Source organism: Nymphalis io, chromosome 11 (assembly GCF_905147045.1).
Source record: "Nymphalis io chromosome 11, ilAglIoxx1.1, whole genome shotgun sequence".
Taxonomy (NCBI): domain Eukaryota; kingdom Metazoa; phylum Arthropoda; class Insecta; order Lepidoptera; family Nymphalidae; genus Nymphalis; species Nymphalis io.
This window is the reverse complement of record NC_065898.1, coordinates 8,822,450-8,850,348: the sequence shown is the minus strand read 5'-3', so window position 1 is coordinate 8,850,348 and position 27,899 is coordinate 8,822,450. Positions and strand designations below refer to the sequence as shown.

The 27,899-nt window shown below is 30.1% G+C and overlaps 2 protein-coding genes across 2 annotated transcripts; both read right to left on the bottom strand.

Annotated features, from left to right (window-relative positions):
• Nucleotides 1–6,947: 6,947 nt before the first annotated feature.
• On the bottom strand, nt 6,948–9,598 carry LOC126772070 (uncharacterized). The gene is made up of 3 exons (XM_050492242.1): nt 9,541–9,598; nt 7,823–8,205; nt 6,948–7,064 (listed from the first exon to the last, which is right to left on the bottom strand). Exons 1-3 carry the CDS (start codon nt 9,596–9,598, stop codon nt 6,948–6,950), a joined length of 558 nt encoding a protein of 185 aa, XP_050348199.1.
• An 8,529-nt stretch (nt 9,599–18,127) lies between these two features.
• Nucleotides 18,128–21,707, bottom strand: LOC126772069 (uncharacterized). Its single transcript, XM_050492241.1, has 5 exons — nt 21,650–21,707; nt 19,913–20,292; nt 19,042–19,154; nt 18,468–18,611; nt 18,128–18,266 (listed from the first exon to the last, which is right to left on the bottom strand). The coding sequence occupies exons 1-5, from the start codon at nt 21,705–21,707 to the stop codon at nt 18,128–18,130; spliced, it is 834 nt and encodes a 277-aa protein (XP_050348198.1).
• Between the last annotated feature and the right edge of the window lie 6,192 nt (nt 21,708–27,899).

The following is a 27,899-nucleotide window of genomic DNA, read 5'->3' as shown; positions in this document are numbered from 1 at the left end:
GAAATCATAGTGTTAATACCGTAAGTACAAAATGTTAGTGACTTGCTTAATTCATTGATCATACCAAAATTATTTTAATGAGAAAGTTCTTTAAATTATGAATTATAATTTATTATTCCACTTTTTACTCACTTTATAGCAAAAAGTTGTTAATAATATTTCCTGTGTTGTTTAAGTTCTGAATTAGATAGCGCTTTACAAATATACATAAAAATTTGGTTTAATTTATTACTTACAATGAAACCAGATGGCATCACGGTCCAGCGCCCATATAACTATATATGTACATAACATTACCTAACTAGGTTTAAGTGCCATTCTTGCAAGGGTAACTGAGACACTAAATTGGCAATATCGGTGAGAATTTATTTATTTATATAGTGTTTAATGTTATTTAAAATATTATTTATTTATTTAAGCATCTTGAAAATAGCTAAGGAGATCTTCAACTATTTCCTCATATTATTTTATATTTTATTTTTTACTTTCATATGTATTTAGGACAGACCTAAAATGTTTGGTTCATTATAAAATTAATAACTGTTTGCGCCGCTCGAACTGACTGAACGCGACGCCGCTGTAAAACGATTATTTGTAAAATCAGACGCGCATCGTCGGTAGTGGGGAATTAAGCGCGGGAGTAAGACGTGTTTCAAGAAGTCAGCAAGTTGAGTTGTTTTCGTTGAAGAAGTGAAGCCAATTGAAGCGAAGATTATTATATGAATATAAAATAGCTCTTTTAAGAGCTTGACATTACCTCATACTACGTCATTGCATGCTGCTTCTTGTTTCAAATAAACAGTTCTTTTCAGAACTATTCATTGTTTCAAACGATGACGTTGTATAATGAGGCATGCGTGGCGTGTGTATTCTTGTTGCTATGCGTACTGCTATACCTATATTGATTCGATTTCAAAGTTCCGTTATCCTTTCCGTAGAAAACCTTTTCGCCTCGCAAATTTTATATGTACTCATGCGAGATGATTTAATATTTATTTATATAATTTGTATTTATTATAAAACAAACAAAATGTAATGGGAACTCTAGCTGAACAGACTTACAGTATTCTCTCCGACATTATGTTATGTGGGTTATCGTACTTACATAACATAAACTAATCATGACATTATCAGCTAGGCCGCCCGCTTAAATAATTTTTTTTTAATAAAAAATGTTTACGTTCAAATTTGTTAATTGATTTTATGAAAATATTATATTAAACATATATTTTTTCAGACAAAATATTATTACTAAATAATGAAATTTGTACATTTGGACTTAATCGGTTATATTATTTAGTACAACTTTAATATACTTACTAGATTAAAAAGATACAGATAGAAATATTAAGATTTTAGCCGAAAACCTTATATTTTATACCTGGAAAGGACAATTGAAAAGAATGCTATTTTGAATAGCTGCTGACAATTGCTATCGGAAGCTTATTTGAACTATAACCTAAACAAAATCGAATCGATAAACAGTAATCGATGTAGTTTGTCGATAGTCGATTACTGTTTCTTAGTGTTTCTTAGATTTTATTAAGAAATATTTGTTTAATTATTTAATTACCAGTTAAAATGATTACTTCATTTGTAATATCTGATATGGACGCTGCGCAAGCCTTACTGGACCTTCATCACGGGACAAGAACTGTGGTAAGCATTTTAAGCAGCTTTATTAGCTCTACAGTAGGTAATATTTAAGATAAATATTTTTTTAAATATTCGAATTAATAATCTAATACTACATTTTTGCAGCCAGCGCCACTGCCACTTCCTAATACAAGCACCCCAAAGAGTATTCACCCAAATATTGTAATGAAAAATCTAAGAAAAATAATTTAAAATATGTCAAGAATAAACTGATGTCTGACAAAGGAACGCAAACTGACTGAGTTGAATTTACCCGAAATTAAAAAGACGTATATTATAAAAGAATTACACGCTGAAATAGAATGTCTTAAGTAAAAGCTGAAAAGAAAAAAAACGGAAACATCCTCAATTACTGTTTCATATGTAATAAACATGTAATAAATCGGGTGTTTCTAGTGATGAATATTCGGAAAACACATACCGCCGAAAATCCTACAAAAGTAAAACAAAACAAACTACTACTACTGACTTTGTTAGTAAAATATTACTTGCTTAATAATATAGTTTTTTTAATGTTAATTATTTGACATCACTAAATAACTTCTATTTATAATTATTTTTAGAGTCCTCTTGGAAACTGTGATTCAACATTTGCAAATGAACGCGATGACTTTACAAACAGTAACATGAGAGCTCGTAAAGAAGAGAAAAGAACTTTAAAACTAAGAAATACGAATTAGTCAAATAAAGAAATGGTATGGGTTTTGGCGCCTTAGTTTATTTTAAACGGAATATATTTAATAATTAATATAAACTAAATCAAGGCAAGGAAATAACTCCATAGAGCGCCTTGTCATTCAAGGCAAGGTGGATGGCACCAGACCACGTGGAAGGACGCCCATGCGATGGACCGGCCAAATAAAAACAACTGTTGGCGGTCCTTTGCATGAATGCACGAGGCTTACCACTAACAGGGACATATGGCGAAGGCTAGTGAGGCGAATAATTTTCACATCTGCGCCGAATAATTCATAATACTTCATGGCGACCACGATCGCTCTGACAAGAGTGTCACGACGAAGAAGAAGATAAACTTAATACTTTTAGGTTTTAATTGGAGACGAAAATCCATCAGTTCCAGCCAGACTTTTCAAAAACATGGACTGGACATCTTATACGAATCGCACTCGTAAATTTTTGACAGCTGTCTTTTCAAGAAAGTAGGTTTAAGTGACATTCTTGGATATGTTCACCACTTCAAAGTCGATATTCATATTATCATGGAACAATATTCTTTTCAGGGTATTGGCAACTCATTCGTTAACAGGAAAGCCTTCACCAGCTTTTCCTGACAAACCTGATATGATATTGTTTAAACTGTGGTAGAAAATTGTTCTGTACCAGAGAATGTAGTAAGGTAAAGCTTAACTAACTTTCATTAATGTAAAGATATATTGATTTTATATCAGTTTGTATTCATTTTTCTTATTTCTTGTATTTAGAACCAGCATAACCACGAAATGTGCTGACGAAAGCAAAATGTTTAGAACCCGTGAACAAAATAAGAAGAAGCGCAAAATAGTTGAGAAAGAAAATATTTCTCCCTATGAATCCGATTGCTCGAATTCATCTAATTAATAGTAAACTAAAAATTAGAATTAGTTATTTGGGGTCAGGGGAACCGGGACACAAGTTTCAGGTATGTAAGATTATCAATCTAATATGTGGCTATTTTATTTGTCCAATAAATGTAGTGGGTTCCAATAAATAATATTAAAGAATAATTAAGTTCTGAAAATTTAGAATACCGATTATGTTATCTAATGTTTCAGATAAAATGCAGTATCCTCTTAACGTGGATCGTGAACGTCTGGACGCTACGTAGTTCCGCCGCTGGATAGGGACTCGTAGTGCCAGTCTCAAGCCTGGAACTAGGAGGAGAGTTGGCTGCATGCAATATTGAAAACGTGTCATATCATTTTTTTAACCATATACTATTAAAATTTAATTTTTTAATTGAATAATATTTTCGCCTACCAACTGAAAATTTTCAATAAAACATAGACACGGGTGCTGTCGTTTTAATTTACTCAAACATTAATATTTACAAAACAATAAAATGAATCAAAACAACTTCATTTTTAATGTGGTAATCATTGAGTGCAGTAAAATTAAGGGTACTACTCGTAGACAGAGAAACTAAGCTTATCTGCCTGCGGTACTACTGTAGTGTGAGTGATATACCATTATAAATTGTGATATGAATATTTATATATATATATATATATATATATATAAGTTAAGTTAAGTTAATATATAAGTTTAGTTATATATAAGTTAAGTTAAGTTAAGTTTTACTCCTTACATTACACCTACTTAAAGCCTCTTTTAATCACTAGAGGAGTAAAGACAAATAAACAAACTTTGACATTCAATTGACGTGATATAATTGTTTGAGATCATAGACTAGTTTCTCTGTCTACGGTTGAGATAAAAAATAATCTATGATATTCGTTATAGGTACGGGAAAAATTGCGTTTTGAATCTGTTTTTTTCATGATCCTTTTTTTCTATATTAAATATATTAATTAAAATTTAGTATGATAGGCCGCAGCCCCACCCTATCTCAATGATAGAAAATTCTTCATATGTTATCTAATTCATTCTTAAAACATAGTATTATGTAAAAGAGCAAACTATCAAATAAAAGCTAAAAAGTTAAATTGAAAATATTAACATTTAACTTATTACAGATAATAAATGCCAACATTCCTTGTCCCACCTAGGGTGGTTAACAGCATAGTTGGAAAATTGAAACATTAGATACTTGACTTAGACAGAGAAACTAATAGACCAAGGGGCCGTCAAACCGCGATTGAGACAGAATTAGTATGTCAATGTGTGCGTATAATGTTGCCATAGTAACTGCATTCACAGACATTTCATTAGCTGACGCTGCCAGCACTTACGTGATAAATAATTATAGGTTATGATTAATAAACAACAGAAAATCCTATTATGTTCAGGATTTTAATGCGACATAAGGTTGCGTACTATAACATCAATAATGATCACTGATAAACTATAATTAGGGATAAAACCGTCATTCTTACGCGTGATAATACACGCCGGCAATTTGCTACTTGCTATCGCTTTAACATGAAATAAAACGACAATGCACCATTGGATAATCTTCGATATGATATAAGGATGGTTTTCACTGGGTTAGAATAGTTTTCTAACATAAAAATAAGCAAAAATTGAACAATAAACACAATGAACTGATATATAAATATATGATAATACTAGTTATGCGATAAGGAACAAAAGATTTTATAATTCTATCTTTGTCTTTTGTAACGTAATTTTCGTTCTCTTTCTTGTATAAGTAAGAAGGAAATCGTCATTGCGTCTATTACTTTCTCTGTCTACGATATGAATCTATACGCCATTTCGTGAATCCTTAGTGAATTTTAGTTACCTAGTAATTGTATTTATACAATGATGATTGTCTGACTATAACTTTAGATTACCGATTCATTGATTATTATTGTAACTTACCGATTATTAGATTACATCAAACTCCATAACAAGGTTACTAAGGCGTACCTACTAAAAGCAAATCTTAACCAACATTGTTGCAGCCTCAAATATGTCTCCAATCTATGGAGTGCAAATGTATTGTAAACATATAGGTAAAATTGTAAAGGTATTATTTTATTCGTAACAGTGGTAGTCGTGTAAGTCGTGCCAGTGGTACGAATTGCGACAATTTTAAAAGCTTAATTTGAAAATTAATTTAAAAAAGATTTAGTTTTATGATAACTAACTTATAATAGACGATACTAAAAATACTAAACCCTGAATAAACATCCAATGAATGTAGTTTATATGACACGAAAATTCTGTATGAATCGAATTTTTTTTTTTAATTCTCTCGTCTTTACTAAAATAATAATAAATTTAATATTTTTTTTTGAGTTAAGTAACTAAGTACGTACGACTCTTTTTATAGAGAGAAAGTCATAAGATTAATCTATTACACTGCTTTACAATGGTTGACAGTCGCGAACGACTGACACAAAAAATGAAAACTCAGTGGTAGGTACCTAGTTGACCCTGCTACTACAAATGTTCAAATGTGTACCCTCGATCTTAGATTAAACTTTACATGTTTACATTGGGTTATTTCGATGCTGTTATATTTATGAGCAAAAAAAAAACTAAGATACCGTTATGCTTTATTTTCATATCTATAGTTACAGTTACCGCGGTTTGTTGGTAATGACATTTAAATTTGTACTTGATTCATTATGGTCATTGTGGTCAAAAAAAAAGCTAAAAAATATATTTTATTTAATAGTAATTACATATTTTCAATTGAATAATATATAATTGAATAAATGGTAAAAATTGATCTTAGATCTTTGTCTCCTTAATCTCAAACAGTGGTGGATTCGCCCGATGTCGCAGAAGATGGCGGGACGTTCTCTCGGTTTTGTTGTTCGCGCTTTTTTCTGTACCGTTGACGATTTCTATATAACTTTGCTTCGTCCGAACATTTTGTCGTAATTGAACTCCTGTAATTTTTTTAACACTAAGTCTCCGGACTACAAAAACATATTTTGTCATTTGCTTAATTACTTTTAATAATTAGTTTTAGGTAAAAAATTTTTTGTTAGATGGTATAATACAAATATATTCTATTTTCTTAATAAAATATCTAAACATTAAAAAGTTTAAGGGTACAAAAGTTATGGGATTAAAATATGAATACCAACCTAACAATCCTTTTAGGAACATTGCACCTTTCAGCGACGGTGTTGACAATATCGTCTACTAATTTGGGGTCCAATTGCTTTTTCGGTGGTTTATTCGCAAACGCTGGTGACTGCTTTCCAGTTAAGGAATGAGTGGCTAGAATTCTAAAAAGGTTTATTTTTAATTTAATCATTTTTATTAATATTTTCAAAGATACTTAACGTATTAAGACATAGTCCTTTATTTTAACATTTGGTGCCGCAGATTTCAGTTTGAGGCAAGTGACTCTAATAACTTCGTTTATTAGGGACATTTTTTAAATTAATGTATAATAAGGATCAGCAGCGGATTAAACGAACTTGACCACCGAGGCAATTCGTTTACGTACCATATTTTATTAGGCTTAATCTAAATGGAAAATGCTTTCAAATATTAATCTCGGTTATTATTACGTTATTAATTAAACTATATATTTTTTTAAATATATTTTAATTTTACTAAGAATAATTAAAACGGAGCATTATACAAGGACAATGTAAGAAATAATGCATTTGATTAATTTCTATTTAAATGTTAACCGGAATTAGTAATTACCTTCTAGGAAAGACGGATTGCAACAATCGTCTCGTCGCTGAGGTGTGAGAAGTCCAATCGATTTCTGCCATTAGTCTGGCAGGCACGGTGACATTGCCGTTTCCAATTGAAACCTACGAATTAAAAATACTTTAATAATTATATTGATTTCACTGTCGGTATAAGTAGGTAGTTGTTAATTTTTTTCATTATTCACTTATTTATGTTAGAATTTATATTAATCAATAATGGCTTTTATTTATTGATTGATCTTTTCCCTATAAACAGGTGATTAAGGTATTATATAGTCAGCACCTCATTACAGCGCCACATACAAAATAGACCATAGAATAAATATAATAGCTGTCTTTAAAATAATCGAGTATAATAATTTATTAAATATTTTGTATCGTAATTCATAATAAAAAATAACTTTAGTCTAATGCTATTTGTTTTTATTTAAAAATTTTGAAATCAAATTAGGACCATAGAAATTTTATAATTCAGTTGATTATGAGTCCTATGTAATATAAATATGTTTGCAGCCTTTAAGTTGTGAAAGCACATATATAAAGATCCCGGATGGACCAATAATAATGTTGCTGGATTTTTTTTAAGAAATTGTCAGTAGCAGCTCGGACTTCCGAAGTTAGCAGTTTTAACAGCCTTGCCTCGGAAAGCTCGAAAGCCTTTAGATCTGCACCTGGTCTCTTTCAGTAAATTACTTTTACCCATTGGACGCCAGTGATAGAGAGATACGTTATATATTCTGTGCTAATATTAAAGTCTATTTGGATCATTAGGTCAAGTTTACGTCGAACTTTAGAGGTAATTAAATTTTATATACTTAACTACTTATGTATACACATGAATAATATATAAACATACAAACCATATCAACATTGTTAACCGACAATGGCAAACATGCGTTAGTAGTCTGCGCTGATACTCTACGTATTTTTAAGCCACCAGCCATCTCATCCATTTCGAGCTCAACACTTGACGTATTTTGAAGAACAATGGTCGGTTCTTCTACTGCTAAAATCTCTTCATTCTCATCTAGTCCTCGATCTTCAGATGTCCTATCCATTATTGATCGTCTTTCATTTTTTTCAAAATTAGATAATACGGCTAGGACCTGCTGGTACAAGCGTTTTAATGCCGTTTCCAGTTCTTCTAAATTGACACTTGAAGGATAATCGAGAACAGGATCGGTCTGCGTTCCTTGATCGTTCCTCTCGGGTAGATTTGGCATGGGTAATGATTGATTTGCGGCTGAAAAATAAAAGAAAATCTTGTTATTTATGACTTAAATGGCTAAGAGTAAACCTATTATGACTGGCTTAATAGAACATTCAGCATTGCATTGCTTCTTTCCTATTTTTGATTTTCTATTGTCAAAAGGGAATATGTTATATACAGGAGAAGGTAACCCAAAGCTAATAATACCACTTTTAATCGTAACCTATTGAAATAATTGTAAATGTTTGAATCAGTGCTGTAACTCGGCGGCCGACCAATCATCGTCAGTTGGCTGACTCGCCTAGCGTTGAAAGTTTTCAAGGTAAAACAAAAAACTTTTTAATTTAATTTAATCGTATATTTCGAACACTTAGTCTTTTACTATATATATATAATAAAATGTAACTGATCACTGTCTGTACATGCAAGATATTTGAGTAAAACTATTATCGTGGGCCTTAAGGTTTACGCGTTCTTTCCCGACGAGCTCACTTTTTACACACAATCAATACATGACAAAATAATATTGTTCACGATTTCGCAGAAGATTATTGTTTTTATAATTATTTAAGCACATCTGTTATTTGTCGATTATTATTTTATATGGTATACATACTTAATACTTATACAACTTTTTGAAGAACTCAAATACTAATTAGTACCTCGGTAGGTATATATTAAACATAGGTACTCCGTTTATATATTTTATATACGAGGATATAGTAAAGATTAAAAAAACCGTATTGATTAATGTGAGATTGCTTCTGTCGAAAAATAAATGCTTCAAAAATGTTTACTACGACGCGATCTCGATATACGATCTTCTTACAATTTATTATATTCATAAAATATACGAGATTTTATAAGTCTTAATAACTATAAGGCTGGTCACAGTTAAATAAATTTAGGCTTAGATATATAATGACCGTTTTTACAGTTATATGATTCCCCTAAATTAAGCTAGGTGGCTCGCTTGAAAATTTTTAAATTATTTTTTACAAATTTTCGCCCGTGTATTCAATGGAGGTATATAAGTTATAAATATAGTATAGTTCGGTCAGTAATAGTATCGTTACAATATTCTAATAATATTTTACTTCAGTTATTAATTGATCTAAAACATTTGAGAAATGCATCGGTTGCGTACTGTCTCATGTGTAACGAAATCTTTTGTTTGATATTTATTGGGAGACAAATGTTGGGTACTTAGGTATCCTTAGTTCAAAAGAAACCATTTTAGTTTTATCGTTACCTGCGTTGCGACGCCAATAGATATTGTTTCGACTGTTAAAATTTAAACGTTATAAATTAAAATTAATCCTTATTCAGATTTGTTATCTATCTATAATAAAAGAAGCTATCACTTACCACGTGTGTTGTAGCGAAGCTCAAGCAGCGCTTCAGCCGCCTCGATATCGGTGAACATCTTATAAAGGGAAATGAATTGCAATTTAAAATAAATAAATATTTCTTAATAAAAGCTCACTAAGAAACAGTAAAATTATCGATTCGTTTTTGTTTAGTAGTTACAGTTCAAATAAGATTCCGATAGCAATTGTCAGCAGTTATTCAAGGTACCGTGATTTTAAATTGTCCATTTCAGGTATAAAATATAAGGTAGATGTTTTATGCATTACTTTGTAAAAATTACGGCAACCTCAATAAACCTATTGTTTATTTTCCTTATCCTTTTGGATGCTCTTTTCTAGAACGAATGTTTCTACTTGTATCTTTTTAAACTAGTAGGTATTATACTAAAGTTGTACTAAGTAATATAACCGATTAAGTCCAAATAAAGTTAAATGAAATCATTTTTTGAAATGTTTGTTAACCCTTATTATACAAATTTCATTATTTAGTAATTATATTTTGTCTGAAAAAATACATGCTTAATACAATATTTTTATTAAATCTATTAACAATAAATTTGAACGCAAACATTTATTAATTAAACAACTAAATTTAAGCGGGTGGCCTAGCCTATAAGGTCATGATTATTTTATGTTATGTGGGTAATTGAAATGCCAGAGAGACTTCATCTAGAGTTCCCATTAAATTTTAAAGTCTATTTTTTAAATCATTTGCAAAATAAAATTAAAAATAATGAGGTCTCATTGCATACCACTTTTTTTCTCCCTGGACATATTTCTATATTTAAAAATAGTCAATTAAATCTTTTCACCATCTAGTAAATCACTAATAAACAATAAAAATTAAATATTTGTTCGTTTCATCATAAATACAAATTATATAAATGAATATTAAATCATCTCGCATGAGTATATATAAAACTTGCGAGGCGAAAAGGTTTTCAACGGAACCTTAAAATCGAATCAATATAGGTTTATCATGATTTTATAGAAAATTGGCAACAGTTTTTTATATTAAATGAGTTTTGGATTTTTTTACATTTGTCTTCTCAAAATCCACTACGGCATTTTGATTAAGCAAAAACAGTTATTAATTTTAATGCATCCAAACATTTTAGATCTGACCTAAATACATATGAAAGTAAAAAATAAAATAATATATGAAAATAGTTAAGGGTCTCCTTAGCTATTTTCGAGATTAAACACTACATAAATCAATATATATACTCACTGATATTGCCAATTAGGTGGTCACTTTACAATATCACAACGTCAACGTCAACGTCTGACTCAAGACTGACGAAAATTTGCAACTCGAGTCGAGGGGCTGTTTCTTAACCACCACACGACTCCCATTGTTTCATAATCAGTTACCTAAACTGGCTGTAGTTTCGGCTCCTTTCTGTTATCTTCTTTTGTTTAATATTGAATAAAATTTTGTTTTACAGCGGATTAAGCTACCAAGAACTTGCATTTATAAAATAATGTTTTATAGCCTTCAGGTTTCCTATCTACTTTCATTGTCCAGTACCCTAAAAGGGATCATAAAAATTACGACTATTGTTACTTATTGTCTTTGAAACAATTAATGTTTAAGCGCTTTACTGCTGTATTATTTTAGAGTTATCTTACACATTTTCTCGACAATTAGAAATCTTTAAAATTCTAATATTATGAATAAAATTTATTGAAGTTGTAAAATGTTACTATTTATAAAATATATTTTCTTCATCTTCAATCGCTTTTGTTATCTTAAGGAGATCATCTTAAAACAGGGTTAGGAGGCTTTAGACATTATTAGACAACATTAAGAATTTTGTAATTGAATAAAGACTTATTTCTTACCAATCGAATTATTTTTTTATAAAATGGAACCTTACACATATTTCTCTGTCTCTCGATCTAGACTTTACATATAAGTTTTTTTTTTTATTTTAACACAAAGATATTTATTAAAATACTGACACGCACTAAGCTCTTCGATCTTACTTCGAAAACTCTAAAGTTTGACGTAAACTTGACCTAATGATCCAAATAGACTAACATTAATTACGATACAAAATATTTAATAAATTATTATACTCGATTATTTATAGACAGCGATTCTATTTATTCTATGGTCTATATTGTGCGTGGCGCTGTAATGTGGTGCTGACAATATAATACTTTAATCACCTACTTATATGGAAAAAATCAATCAATAAATAAAAGCCATTATTGACTAATATAAATTCTAACATAAATAAGTGAATAATGAAACAAATTAATAACTACCTACTTATACTGACAATGAAATCAATATTTGTTTATAATTATAAAAAAAATATTAAATTATTTTTAATCTTAATTAAAAGTCGAAATATATTTCAATTAGCTTAATTATTTCTTACTCACTATAATAAAAACATGCACCGGAAATATCGAGTTTACACAGTCGCAACAAAAATAAATCATATTTACATTTCAAAATTATTAAAACAATATTAGATAATCATAAAACATACCCAAAATATCTATTAAATCTTATTTTATTTAATTCGTTACTTAAAATAATCTGTAAGGAAATCATAGTGTTAATACCGTAAGTACAAAATGTTAGTGACTTGCTTAATTCATTGATCATACCAAAATTATTTTAATGAGAAAGTTCTTTAAATTATGAATTATAATTTATTATTCCACTTTTTACTCACTTTATAGCAAAAAGTTGTTAATAATATTTCCTGTGTTGTTTAAGTTCTGAATTAGATAGCGCTTTACAAATATACATAAAAATTTGGTTTAATTTATTACTTACAATGAAACCAGATGGCATCACGGTCCAGCGCCCATATAACTATATATGTACATAACATTACCTAACTAGGTTTAAGTGCCATTCTTGCAAGGGTAACTGAGACACTAAATTGGCAATATCGGTGAGAATTTATTTATTTATATAGTGTTTAATGTTATTTAAAATATTATTTATTTATTTAAGCATCTTGAAAATAGCTAAGGAGATCTTCAACTATTTCCTCATATTATTTTATATTTTATTTTTTACTTTCATATGTATTTAGGACAGACCTAAAATGTTTGGTTCATTATAAAATTAATAACTGTTTGCGCCGCTCGAACTGACTGAACGCGACGCCGCTGTAAAACGATTATTTGTAAAATCAGACGCGCATCGTCGGTAGTGGGGAATTAAGCGCGGGAGTAAGACGTGTTTCAAGAAGTCAGCAAGTTGAGTTGTTTTCGTTGAAGAAGTGAAGCCAATTGAAGCGAAGATTATTATATGAATATAAAATAGCTCTTTTAAGAGCTTGACATTACCTCATACTACGTCATTGCATGCTGCTTCTTGTTTCAAATAAACAGTTCTTTTCAGAACTATTCATTGTTTCAAACGATGACGTTGTATAATGAGGCATGCGTGGCGTGTGTATTCTTGTTGCTATGCGTACTGCTATACCTATATTGATTCGATTTCAAAGTTCCGTTATCCTTTCCGTAGAAAACCTTTTCGCCTCGCAAATTTTATATGTACTCATGCGAGATGATTTAATATTTATTTATATAATTTGTATTTATTATAAAACAAACAAAATGTAATGGGAACTCTAGCTGAACAGACTTACAGTATTCTCTCCGACATTATGTTATGTGGGTTATCGTACTTACATAACATAAACTAATCATGACATTATCAGCTAGGCCGCCCGCTTAAATAATTTTTTTTTAATAAAAAATGTTTACGTTCAAATTTGTTAATTGATTTTATGAAAATATTATATTAAACATATATTTTTTCAGACAAAATATTATTACTAAATAATGAAATTTGTACATTTGGACTTAATCGGTTATATTATTTAGTACAACTTTAATATACTTACTAGATTAAAAAGATACAGATAGAAATATTAAGATTTTAGCCGAAAACCTTATATTTTATACCTGGAAAGGACAATTGAAAAGAATGCTATTTTGAATAGCTGCTGACAATTGCTATCGGAAGCTTATTTGAACTATAACCTAAACAAAATCGAATCGATAAACAGTAATCGATGTAGTTTGTCGATAGTCGATTACTGTTTCTTAGTGTTTCTTAGATTTTATTAAGAAATATTTGTTTAATTATTTAATTACCAGTTAAAATGATTACTTCATTTGTAATATCTGATATGGACGCTGCGCAAGCCTTACTGGACCTTCATCACGGGACAAGAACTGTGGTAAGCATTTTAAGCAGCTTTATTAGCTCTACAGTAGGTAATATTTAAGATAAATATTTTTTTAAATATTCGAATTAATAATCTAATACTACATTTTTGCAGCCAGCGCCACTGCCACAGTATTCACCCAAATATTGTAATGAAAAATCTAAGAAAAATAATTTAAAATATGTCAAGAATAAACTGATGTCTGACAAAGGAACGCAAACTGACTGAGTTGAATTTACCCGAAATTAAAAAGACGTATATTATAAAAGAATTACACGCTGAAATAGAATGTCTTAAGTAAAAGCTGAAAAGAAAAAAAACGGAAACATCCTCAATTACTGTTTCATATGTAATAAACATGTAATAAATCGGGTGTTTCTAGTGATGAATATTCGGAAAACACATACCGCCGAAAATCCTACAAAAGTAAAACAAAACAAACTACTACTACTGACTTTGTTAGTAAAATATTACTTGCTTAATAATATAGTTTTTTTAATGTTAATTATTTGACATCACTAAATAACTTCTATTTATAATTATTTTTAGAGTCCTCTTGGAAACTGTGATTCAACATTTGCAAATGAACGCGATGACTTTACAAACAGTAACATGAGAGCTCGTAAAGAAGAGAAAAGAACTTTAAAACTAAGAAATACGAATTAGTCAAATAAAGAAATGGTATGGGTTTTGGCGCCTTAGTTTATTTTAAACGGAATATATTTAATAATTAATATAAACTAAATCAAGGCAAGGAAATAACTCCATAGAGCGCCTTGTCATTCAAGGCAAGGTGGATGGCACCAGACCACGTGGAAGGACGCCCATGCGATGGACCGGCCAAATAAAAACAACTGTTGGCGGTCCTTTGCATGAATGCACGAGGCTTACCACTAACAGGGACATATGGCGAAGGCTAGTGAGGCGAATAATTTTCACATCTGCGCCGAATAATTCATAATACTTCATGGCGACCACGATCGCTCTGACAAGAGTGTCACGACGAAGAAGAAGATAAACTTAATACTTTTAGGTTTTAATTGGAGACGAAAATCCATCAGTTCCAGCCAGACTTTTCAAAAACATGGACTGGACATCTTATACGAATCGCACTCGTAAATTTTTGACAGCTGTCTTTTCAAGAAAGTAGGTTTAAGTGACATTCTTGGATATGTTCACCACTTCAAAGTCGATATTCATATTATCATGGAACAATATTCTTTTCAGGGTATTGGCAACTCATTCGTTAACAGGAAAGCCTTCACCAGCTTTTCCTGACAAACCTGATATGATATTGTTTAAACTGTGGTAGAAAATTGTTCTGTACCAGAGAATGTAGTAAGGTAAAGCTTAACTAACTTTCATTAATGTAAAGATATATTGATTTTATATCAGTTTGTATTCATTTTTCTTATTTCTTGTATTTAGAACCAGCATAACCACGAAATGTGCTGACGAAAGCAAAATGTTTAGAACCCGTGAACAAAATAAGAAGAAGCGCAAAATAGTTGAGAAAGAAAATATTTCTCCCTATGAATCCGATTGCTCGAATTCATCTAATTAATAGTAAACTAAAAATTAGAATTAGTTATTTGGGGTCAGGGGAACCGGGACACAAGTTTCAGGTATGTAAGATTATCAATCTAATATGTGGCTATTTTATTTGTCCAATAAATGTAGTGGGTTCCAATAAATAATATTAAAGAATAATTAAGTTCTGAAAATTTAGAATACCGATTATGTTATCTAATGTTTCAGATAAAATGCAGTATCCTCTTAACGTGGATCGTGAACGTCTGGACGCTACGTAGTTCCGCCGCTGGATAGGGACTCGTAGTGCCAGTCTCAAGCCTGGAACTAGGAGGAGAGTTGGCTGCATGCAATATTGAAAACGTGTCATATCATTTTTTTAACCATATACTATTAAAATTTAATTTTTTAATTGAATAATATTTTCGCCTACCAACTGAAAATTTTCAATAAAACATAGACACGGGTGCTGTCGTTTTAATTTACTCAAACATTAATATTTACAAAACAATAAAATGAATCAAAACAACTTCATTTTTAATGTGGTAATCATTGAGTGCAGTAAAATTAAGGGTACTACTCGTAGACAGAGAAACTAAGCTTATCTGCCTGCGGTACTACTGTAGTGTGAGTGATATACCATTATAAATTGTGATATGAATATTTATATATATATATATATATATATATATATATATATATAAGTTAAGTTAAGTTAATATATAAGTTTAGTTATATATAAGTTAAGTTAAGTTAAGTTTTACTCCTTACATTACACCTACTTAAAGCCTCTTTTAATCACTAGAGGAGTAAAGACAAATAAACAAACTTTGACATTCAATTGACGTGATATAATTGTTTGAGATCATAGACTAGTTTCTCTGTCTACGGTTGAGATAAAAAATAATCTATGATATTCGTTATAGGTACGGGAAAAATTGCGTTTTGAATCTGTTTTTTTCATGATCCTTTTTTTCTATATTAAATATATTAATTAAAATTTAGTATGATAGGCCGCAGCCCCACCCTATCTCAATGATAGAAAATTCTTCATATGTTATCTAATTCATTCTTAAAACATAGTATTATGTAAAAGAGCAAACTATCAAATAAAAGCTAAAAAGTTAAATTGAAAATATTAACATTTAACTTATTACAGATAATAAATGCCAACATTCCTTGTCCCACCTAGGGTGGTTAACAGCATAGTTGGAAAATTGAAACATTAGATACTTGACTTAGACAGAGAAACTAATAGACCAAGGGGCCGTCAAACCGCGATTGAGACAGAATTAGTATGTCAATGTGTGCGTATAATGTTGCCATAGTAACTGCATTCACAGACATTTCATTAGCTGACGCTGCCAGCACTTACGTGATAAATAATTATAGGTTATGATTAATAAACAACAGAAAATCCTATTATGTTCAGGATTTTAATGCGACATAAGGTTGCGTACTATAACATCAATAATGATCACTGATAAACTATAATTAGGGATAAAACCGTCATTCTTACGCGTGATAATACACGCCGGCAATTTGCTACTTGCTATCGCTTTAACATGAAATAAAACGACAATGCACCATTGGATAATCTTCGATATGATATAAGGATGGTTTTCACTGGGTTAGAATAGTTTTCTAACATAAAAATAAGCAAAAATTGAACAATAAACACAATGAACTGATATATAAATATATGATAATACTAGTTATGCGATAAGGAACAAAAGATTTTATAATTCTATCTTTGTCTTTTGTAACGTAATTTTCGTTCTCTTTCTTGTATAAGTAAGAAGGAAATCGTCATTGCGTCTATTACTTTCTCTGTCTACGATATGAATCTATACGCCATTTCGTGAATCCTTAGTGAATTTTAGTTACCTAGTAATTGTATTTATACAATGATGATTGTCTGACTATAACTTTAGATTACCGATTCATTGATTATTATTGTAACTTACCGATTATTAGATTACATCAAACTCCATAACAAGGTTACTAAGGCGTACCTACTAAAAGCAAATCTTAACCAACATTGTTGCAGCCTCAAATATGTCTCCAATCTATGGAGTGCAAATGTATTGTAAACATATAGGTAAAATTGTAAAGGTATTATTTTATTCGTAACAGTGGTAGTCGTGTAAGTCGTGCCAGTGGTACGAATTGCGACAATTTTAAAAGCTTAATTTGAAAATTAATTTAAAAAAGATTTAGTTTTATGATAACTAACTTATAATAGACGATACTAAAAATACTAAACCCTGAATAAACATCCAATGAATGTAGTTTATATGACACGAAAATTCTGTATGAATCGAATTTTTTTTTTTAATTCTCTCGTCTTTACTAAAATAATAATAAATTTAATATTTTTTTTTGAGTTAAGTAACTAAGTACGTACGACTCTTTTTATAGAGAGAAAGTCATAAGATTAATCTATTACACTGCTTTACAATGGTTGACAGTCGCGAACGACTGACACAAAAAATGAAAACTCAGTGGTAGGTACCTAGTTGACCCTGCTACTACAAATGTTCAAATGTGTACCCTCGATCTTAGATTAAACTTTACATGTTTACATTGGGTTATTTCGATGCTGTTATATTTATGAGCAAAAAAAAAACTAAGATACCGTTATGCTTTATTTTCATATCTATAGTTACAGTTACCGCGGTTTGTTGGTAATGACATTTAAATTTGTACTTGATTCATTATGGTCATTGTGGTCAAAAAAAAAGCTAAAAAATATATTTTATTTAATAGTAATTACATATTTTCAATTGAATAATATATAATTGAATAAATGGTAAAAATTGATCTTAGATCTTTGTCTCCTTAATCTCAAACAGTGGTGGATTCGCCCGATGTCGCAGAAGATGGCGGGACGTTCTCTCGGTTTTGTTGTTCGCGCTTTTTTCTGTACCGTTGACGATTTCTATATAACTTTGCTTCGTCAGAACATTTTGTCGTAATTGAACTCCTGTAATTTTTTTAACACTAAGTCTCCGGACTACAAAAACATATTTTGTCATTTGCTTAATTACTTTTAATAATTAGTTTTAGGTAAAAAATTTTTTGTTAGATGGTATAATACAAATATATTCTATTTTCTTAATAAAATATCTAAACATTAAAAAGTTTAAGGGTACAAAAGTTATGGGATTAAAATATGAATACCAACCTAACAATCCTTTTAGGAACATTGCACCTTTCAGCGACGGTGTTGACAATATCGTCTACTAATTTGGGGTCCAATTGCTTTTTCGGTGGTTTATTCGCAAACGCTGGTGACTGCTTTCCAGTTAAGGAATGAGTGGCTAGAATTCTAAAAAGGTTTATTTTTAATTTAATCATTTTTATTAATATTTTCAAAGATACTTAACGTATTAAGACATAGTCCTTTATTTTAACATTTGGTGCCGCAGATTTCAGTTTGAGGCAAGTGACTCTAATAACTTCGTTTATTAGGGACATTTTTTAAATTAATGTATAATAAGGATCAGCAGCGGATTAAACGAACTTGACCACCGAGGCAATTCGTTTACGTACCATATTTTATTAGGCTTAATCTAAATGGAAAATGCTTTCAAATATTAATCTCGGTTATTATTACGTTATTAATTAAACTATATATTTTTTTAAATATATTTTAATTTTACTAAGAATAATTAAAACGGAGCATTATACAAGGACAATGTAAGAAATAATGCATTTGATTAATTTCTATTTAAATGTTAACCGGAATTAGTAATTACCTTCTAGGAAAGACGGATTGCAACAATCGTCTCGTCGCTGAGGTGTGAGAAGTCCAATCGATTTCTGCCATTAGTCTGGCAGGCACGGTGACATTGCCGTTTCCAATTGAAACCTACGAATTAAAAATACTTTAATAATTATATTGATTTCACTGTCGGTATAAGTAGGTAGTTGTTAATTTTTTTAATTATTCACTTATTTATGTTAGAATTTATATTAATCAATAATGGCTTTTATTTATTGATTGATCTTTTCCCTATAAACAGGTGATTAAGGTATTATATAGTCAGCACCTCATTACAGCGCCACATACAAAATAGACCATAGAATAAATATAATAGCTGTCTTTAAAATAATCGAGTATAATAATTTATTAAATATTTTGTATCGTAATTCATAATAAAAAATAACTTTAGTCTAATGCTATTTGTTTTTATTTAAAAATTTTGAAATCAAATTAGGACCATAGAAATTTTATAATTCAGTTGATTATGAGTCCTATGTAATATAAATATGTTTGCAGCCTTTAAGTTGTGAAAGCACATATATAAAGATCCCGGATGGACCAATAATAATGTTGCTGGATTTTTTTTAAGAAATTGTCAGTAGCAGCTCGGACTTCCGAAGTTAGCAGTTTTAACACCCTTGCCTCGGAAAGCTCGAAAGCCTTTAGATCTGCACCTGGTCTCTTTCAGAAAATTACTTTTACCCATTGGACGCCAGTGATAGAGAGATACGTTATATATTCTGTGCTAATATTAAAGTCTATTTGGATCATTAGGTCAAGTTTACGTCGAACTTTAGAGATAATTAAATTTTATATACTTAACTACTTATGTATACACATGAATAATATATAAACATACAAACCATATCAACATTGTTAACCGACAATGGCAAACATGCGTTAGTAGTCTGCGCTGATACTCTACGTATTTTTAAGCCACCAGCCATCTCATCCATTTCGAGCTCAACACTTGACGTATTTTGAAGAACAATGGTCGGTTCTTCTACTGCTAAAATCTCTTCATTCTCATCTAGTCCTCGATCTTCAGATGTCCTATCCATTATTGATCGACTTTCATTTATTTCAACATTAGATAACAAGACTAGGACCTGCTGGTAGAAGCGTTTTAATGCCGTTTCCAGTTCTTCTAAATTGACACTTGAAGGATAATCGAGAACAGGATCGGTCTGCGTTCCTTGATCGAATGTCAGTTTAAGATTCTGAACGTTCCTCTGATTTGCGGCTGAAAAATAAAAGAAAATCTTGTTATTTATGACTTAAATGGCTAAGAGTAAACCTATTATGACTGGCTTAATAGAACATTCAGCATTGCATTGCTTCTTTCCTATTTTTGATTTTCTATTGTCAAAAGGGAATACGTTATATACAGGAGAAGGTAACCCAAAACTTATATACCACTTTTAATCGTAACCTATTGAAATAATTGTAAATGTTTGAATCAGTGCTGTAACTCGGCGGCCGACCAATCATCGTCAGTTGGCTGACTCGCCTAGCGTTGAAAGTTTTCAAGGTAAAACAAAAAACTTTTTAATTTAATTTAATCGTATATTTCGAACACTTAGTCTTTTACTATATCTATACCTATACCTATATATATATAATAAAATGTAACTGATCACTGTCTGTACATGGAAGATATTTGAGTAAAACTATTATCGTGGGCCTTAAGGTTTACGTGTTCTTTCCCGACGAGCTCACTTTTTACACACAATCAATGCATGACAAAATAATATTGTTCACGATTTCGCAGAAGATTATTGTTTTTATAATTATTTAAGCACATCTGTTATTTGTCGATTATTATTTTATGTGGTATACATACTTAATAGTTATACAACTTTTTGAAGAACTCAAATACTAATTAGTACCTCGGTAGGTATATATTAAACATAGGTACTCCATTTATATATTTTATATACGAGGATATAGTAAAGATTAAAAAAACCGTATTGATTAATGTGAGATTGCTTCTGTCGAAAAATAAATGCTTCAAAAATGTATACTACGACGCGATCTCGATATCGATATACGATCTTCTTACAATTTATTATATTCAAAAATATACGAGATTTTATAAGTCTTAATAACTATAAGGCTGGTCACAGTTAAATAAATTTAGGCTTAGATATATAATGACCGTTTTTACAGTTATATGATTCCCCTAAATTAAGCTAGGTGGCTCGCTTGAAAATTTTTAAATTATTTTTTACAAATTTTCGCCCGTGTATTCAAGGGAGGTATATAAGTTCTAAATATAGTATAGTTCGGTCAGTAATAGTATCGTTATAATATTCTAATAATATTTTACTTCAGTTATTAATTGATCTAAAACATTTGAGAAATGCATCGGTTGCGTAATGTCTCATGTGTAACGAAATCTTTTGTTTGATATTTATTGGGAGACAAATGTCGGGTACTTAGGTATCCTTAGTTCAAAAGAAACCATTTTAGTTTTATCGTTACCTGCGTTGCGACGCCAATAGATATTGTTTCGACTGTTAAAATTTAAACGTTATAAATTAAAATTAATCCTTATTCAGATTTGTTATCTATCTATAATAAAAGAAGCTATCACTTACCACGTGTGTTGTAGCGAAGCTCAAGCAGCGCTTCAGCCGCCTCGATATCGGTGAACATCTTGTAAAGGGAAATGAATTGCAATTTAAAATAAATAAATATTTCTTAATAAAAGCTCACTAAGAAACAGTAAAATTATCGATTCGATTTTGTTTAGTAGTTACAGTTCAAATAAGATTCCGATAGCAATTGTCAGCAGTTATTCAAGGTACCGTGATTTTAAATTGTCCATTTCAGGTATAAAATATAAGGTACATGTTTTATGCATTACTTTGTATAACAAGGCAACCTCAATAAACCTATTGTTTATTTTCCTTATCCTTTTGGATCCTCTTTTCTAGAACGAATGTTTCTACTTGTATCTTTTTAAACTAGTAGGTATTATACTAAAGTTGTACTAAGTAATATAACCGATTAAGTCCAAATAAAGTTAAATGAAATCATTTTTTGAAATGTTTGTTAACCCTTATTATACAAATTTCATTATTTAGTAATTATATTTTGTCTGAAAAAATACATGTTTAATACAATATTTTTATTAAATCTATTAACAATAAATTTGAACGCAAACATTTATTAATTAAACAACTAAATTTAAGCGGGTGGCCTAGCCTATAAGGTCATGATTATTTTATGTTATGTGGGTAATTGGAATGCCGGAGAGACTTCATCTAGAGTTCCCATTAAATTTTAAAGTCTATTTTTTAAATCATTTGCAAAATAAAATTAAAAATAATGAGGTCTCATTGCATACCACTTTTTTTCTCCCTGGACACATTTCTATATTTAAAAATAGTGAATTAAATCTTTTCACCATCTAGTAAATCACTAATAAACAATAAAAATTAAATATTTGTTCGTTTCATCATAAATACAAATTATATAAATGAATATTAAATCATCTCGCATGAGTATATATAAAACTTGCGAGGCGAAAAGGTTTTCAACGGAACCTTAAAATCGAATCAATATAGGTTTATCATGTTTTTATAGAAAATTGGCAACAGTTTTTTATATTAAATGAGTTTTGGATTTTTTTACATTTGTCTTCTCAAAATCCACTACGGCATTTTGATTAAGCAAAAACAGTTATTAATTTTAATGTATCCAAACATTTTAGATCTGACCTAAATACATATGAAAGTAAAAAATAAAATAATATATGAAAATAGTTAAGGGTCTCCTTAGCTATTTTCGAGATTAAACACTACATAAATCAATATATATACTCACTGATATTGCCAATTAGGTGGTCACTTTACAATATCACAACGTCAACGTCAACGTCTGACTCAAGACTGACGAAAATTTGCAACTCGAGTCGAGGGGCTGTTTCTTAACCACCACACGACTCCCATTGTTTCATAATCAGTTACCTAAACTGGCTGTAGTTTCGGCTCCTTTCTGTTATCTTCTTTTGTTTAATATTGAATAAAATTTTGTTTTACAGCGGATTAAGCTACCAAGAACTTGCATTTATAAAATAATGTTTTATAGCCTTCAGGTTTCCTATCTACTTTCATTGTCCAGTACCCTAAAAGGGATCATAAAAATTACGACTATTGTTACTTATTGTCTTTGAAACAATTAATGTTTAAGCGCTTTACTGCTGTATTATTTTAGAGTTATCTTGTACATTTTCTGGGCAATTAGAAATCTTTAAAATCCTAATATTATGAATAAAATTTATTGAAGTTGTAAAATGTTACTATTTATAAAATATATTTTCTTTATCTTCAATCGCTTTTGTTATCTTAAGGAGATAATCTTAAAACAGGGTTAGGAGGCTTTTGACATTATTAGACAACATTAAGAATTTTGTTATTGAATAAAGACTTATTTCTTACCAATCGAATTATTTCTTTATAAAATGGAACCTTACACATATTTCTCTGTCTCTCGATCTAGACTTTACATATAAGTTTTTTTTTTTTATTTTAACACAAAGATATTTATTAAAATACTGACACGCACTAAGCTAATGATCCAAACAGACTAACATTAATTACGATACAAAATATTTAATAAATTATTATACTCGATTATTTGTAGACAGCGATTTTATTTATTCTATGGTCTATATTGTGCGTGGCGCTGTAATGTGGTGCTGACAATATAATACCTTAGTCACCTACGTATATGGAAAAAATCAATCAATAAATAAAAGCCATTATTGACTAATATAAATTCTAACATAAATAAGTGAATAATGAAACAAATTAATAACTACCTACTTATACTGACAATGAAATCAATATTTGTTTATAATTATAAAAAAAATATTAAATTATTTTTAATCTTAATTAAAAGTCGAAATATATATCAATTAGCTTAATTATTTCTTACTCACTATAATAAAAACATGCACCGGAAATATCGAGTTTACACAGTCGCGACAAAAATAAATCATATTTACATTTCAAAATTGTTAAAACAATATTAGATAATCATAAAACATACCCAAAATATCTATTAAATCTTATTTAATTTAATTCGTTACTTATAATAATCTGTAAGGAAATCATAATGTTAACACCGTAAGTACAAAATGTTAGTGACTTGCTTAATTCATTGATCATACCAAAATTATTTTAGTGAGAAAGTTCTTTAAATTATGAATTATAATTTATTATTCCACATTTTATTCGCTTTATAGCAAAAAGTTGTTAATAATATTTCCTGTGTTGTCTAAGTTCTGAATTAGATAGCGCTTTACAAATATACATAAAAATTTGGTTTAATTTATGTCTTACAATGAAACCAGATGGCAGCACGGTCCAGCGCCCATATAACTATATATGTACATAACATTACCTAACTAGGTTTAAATGCCATTCTTGCAAGAGTAACTGAGACACTAAATTGGCAATATCGGTGAGAATTTATTTATTTATATAGTGTTTAATGTTATTTAAAATATTATTTATTTATTTAAGCATCTTGAAAATAGCTAAGGAGATCCTCAACTATCTCCTCATATTATTTTATATTTTATTTTTTACTTTCATATGTATTTAGGACAGACCTAAAATGTTTGGTTCATTATAAAATTAATTACTGTTTGCGCCGCTCGAACTGACTGAACGCGACGCCGCTGTAAAACGATTATTTGTAAAATCAGCCGCGCATCGTCGGTAGTGGGGAATTAAGCGCGGGAGTAAGACGTGTTTCAAGAAGTCAGCAAGTTGAGTTGTTTTCGTTGAAGAAGTGAAGCCAATTGAAGCGAAGATTATTATATGAATATAAAATAGCTCTTTTAAGAGCTTGACATTACGTCATACTACGTCATTGCATGCTGCTTCTTGTTTCAAATAAACAGTTCTTTTCAGAACTATTCATTGTTTCAAACGATGACGTTGTATAATGAGGCATGCGTGGCGTGTGTATTCTTGTTGCTATGCGTACTGCTATACCTATATTGATTCGATTTCAAAGTTCCGTTATCCTTTCCGTAGAAAACCTTTCCGCCTCGCAAATTTTATATGTACTCATGCGAGATGATTTAATATTTATTTATATAATTTGTATTTATTATAAAACAAACGAAATGTAATGGGAACTCTAGCTGAACAGACTTACAGTATTCTCTCCGACATTATGTTATGTGGGTTATCGTACTTACATAACATAAACTAATCATGACATTATCAGCTAGGCCGCCCGCTTAAATAATTTTTTTTTAATAAAAAATGTTTACGTTCAAATTTGTTAATTGATTTTATGAAAATATTATATTAAACATGTATTTTTTCAGACAAAATATTATTATTAAATAATGAAATTTGTATATTTGGACTCAATCAGTTATATTATTTAGTACAACTTTAATATACTTACTAGATTAAAAAGATACAAATAGAAATATTAAGAGTTTAGCCGAAAACCATATATTTTATACCTGGAAAGGACAATTGAAAAGAATGGTATTTTGAATAGCTGCTGACAATTGCTATCGGAAGCTTATTTGAACTATAACCTAAACAAAATCGAATCGATAAACAGTAATCGATGTAGTTTGTCGATAGTCGATTACTGTTTAAAGAAATATTTATTTAATTATTTAATTACCAGTTAAAATGATTACTTCATTTGTAATATCTGATATGGACGCTGCGCAAGCCTTACTGGACCTTCATCACGGGACAAGAACTGTGGTAAGCATTTTAAGCAGCTTTATTAGCTCTACAGTAGGTAATATTTAAGATAAATATTTTTTTAAATATTCGAATTAATAATCTAATACTACATTTTTGCAGCCAGCGCCACTGCCACTTCCTAATACAGGCACCCCAAAGAGTATTCACTCAAATATTGTAATGAAAAATCTAAGAAAAATAATTTAAAATATGTCAAGAATAAACTGATTTGTGACAAAGAAACGCAAACTGACTGAGTTGAATTTACCCGAAATTAAAAAGACGTATATTATAAAAGAATTACACGCTGAAATAGAATGTCTTAAGTAAAAGCTGAAAAGAAAAAAACCGGAAACATCCTCAATTACCGTTTCATATGTAATAAACATGTAATAAATCGGGTGTTTCTAGTAACGAATATTCGGAAAACACATACCTCCGAAAATCCTACAAAAGTAAAACAAAACAAACTACTACTACTGACTTTGTTAGTAAAATATTACTTGCTTAATAATATAGTTTTTTTTAATGTTAATTATTTGACATCACTAAATAACTTCTATTTATAATTATTTTTAGAGTCCTTTTCGAAACTGTGATTCAACATTTGCAAATGAACGCGATGACTTTACAAACAGTAACATGAGAGCTCGTAAAGAAGAGAAAAGAACTTTAAAACTAAGACATACGAATCAGTCAAATAAAGAAATGGTATGGGTTTTGTCGCCTTAGTTTATTTTACACGGAATATATTTAATAATTAATATAAACTTAATCAAGGCAAGGAAATAACTCCATAGAGCGCCTTGTCATTCAAGGCAAGGTGGATGGCACCAGACCACGTGGAAGGACGCCCATGCGATGGACCGGCCATTAAAAAACAACTGTTGGCGGTCCTTTGCATGAATGCACGAGGCTTACCACTAACAGGGACATATGGCGAAGGCTCGTGAGGCGAATAATTTTCACATCTGCGCTGAATAATTCATAATACTTCATGGCGACCACGATCGCTCTGACAAGAGTGTCACGACGAAGAAGAAGATAAACTTAATACTTTTAGGTTTTAATTGGAGACGAAAATCCATCAGTTCCAGCCAGACTTTTCAAAAACATGGACTGGACATCTTGTACGAATCGCACTCGTAAATTTTTGACAGCTGTCTTTTCAAGAAAGTAGGTTTAAGTGACATTCTTGGATATGTTCACCACTTCAAAGTCGATATTCATATTATCATGCAACAATATTCTTTTCAGGGTATTGGCAACTCATTCGTTAACAGGAAAGCCTTCACCAGCTTTTCCTGACAAACCTGATATGATATTGTTTAAACTGTGGTAGAAAATTGTTCTGTACCAGAGAATGTAGTAAGGTAAAGCTTAACTAACTTTCATTAATGTAAAGATATATTGATTTTATATCAGTTTGTATTCATTTTTCTTATTTCTTGTGTTTAGAACCAGCATAACCACGAAATGTGCTGACGAAAGCAAAATGTTTAGAACCCGTGAACAAAATAAGAAGAAGCGGAAAATAGTTGAGAAAGAAAATATTTCTCCATGAATTCGAGCAATCGGATTTATGAATCCGATTATTATATCTTATATCTAATTAAAAGTAAACTAAAAATTAGAATTAGTTATTTGGGGTCAGGGGAACCGGGACACAAGTTTCAGGTATGTAAGATTATCAATCTAATATGTGGCTATTTTATTTGTCCAATAAATGTAGTGGGTTCCAATAAATAATATTAAAAAATAATTAAGTTCTGAAAATTTAGAATACCGATTATGTTATCTAATGTTTCAGATAAAATGCAGTATCCTCTTAACGTGGATCGTGAACGTCTGGACGCTACGTAGTTCCGCCGCTGGATAGGGACTCGTAGTGCCAGTCTCAAGCCTGGAACTAGGAGGAGAGTTGGCTGCATGCAATATTGAAAACGTGTCATATCATTTTTTTAACCATATACTATTAAAATTTAATTTTTTAATTGAATAATATTTTCGCCTACCAACTGAAAATTTTCAATAAAACATAGACACGGGTGCTGTCGTTTTATTTTACTCAAACATTAATATTTACAAAACAGTAAAATGAATCGAAACAACTTCA

Coding starts and splice junctions, on each gene's coding strand:
- LOC126772070 (XM_050492242.1), bottom strand. CDS start 9,598: ATGTTCACCGATATCGAGGCGGCTGAAGCGCTGCTTGAGCTTCGCTAC. Junction 8,206..9,540: donor GCTTCGCTACAACACACGTG/GTAAGTGATAGC, acceptor TTTATTTTTCAG/CCGCAAATCAATCATTACCC. Junction 7,065..7,822: donor CGGTTAACAATGTTGATATG/GTTTGTATGTTT, acceptor TTTAATTCGTAG/GTTTCAATTGGAAACGGCAA.
- LOC126772069 (XM_050492241.1), bottom strand. CDS start 21,707: ATGTTCACCGATATCGAGGCGGCTGAAGCGCTGCTTGAGCTTCGCTAC. Junction 20,293..21,649: donor GCTTCGCTACAACACACGTG/GTAAGTGATAGC, acceptor TTTATTTTTCAG/CCGCAAATCAGAGGAACGTT. Junction 18,612..19,041: donor CAATCCGTCTTTCCTAGAAG/GTAATTACTAAT, acceptor AAACCTTTTTAG/AATTCTAGCCACTCATTCCT.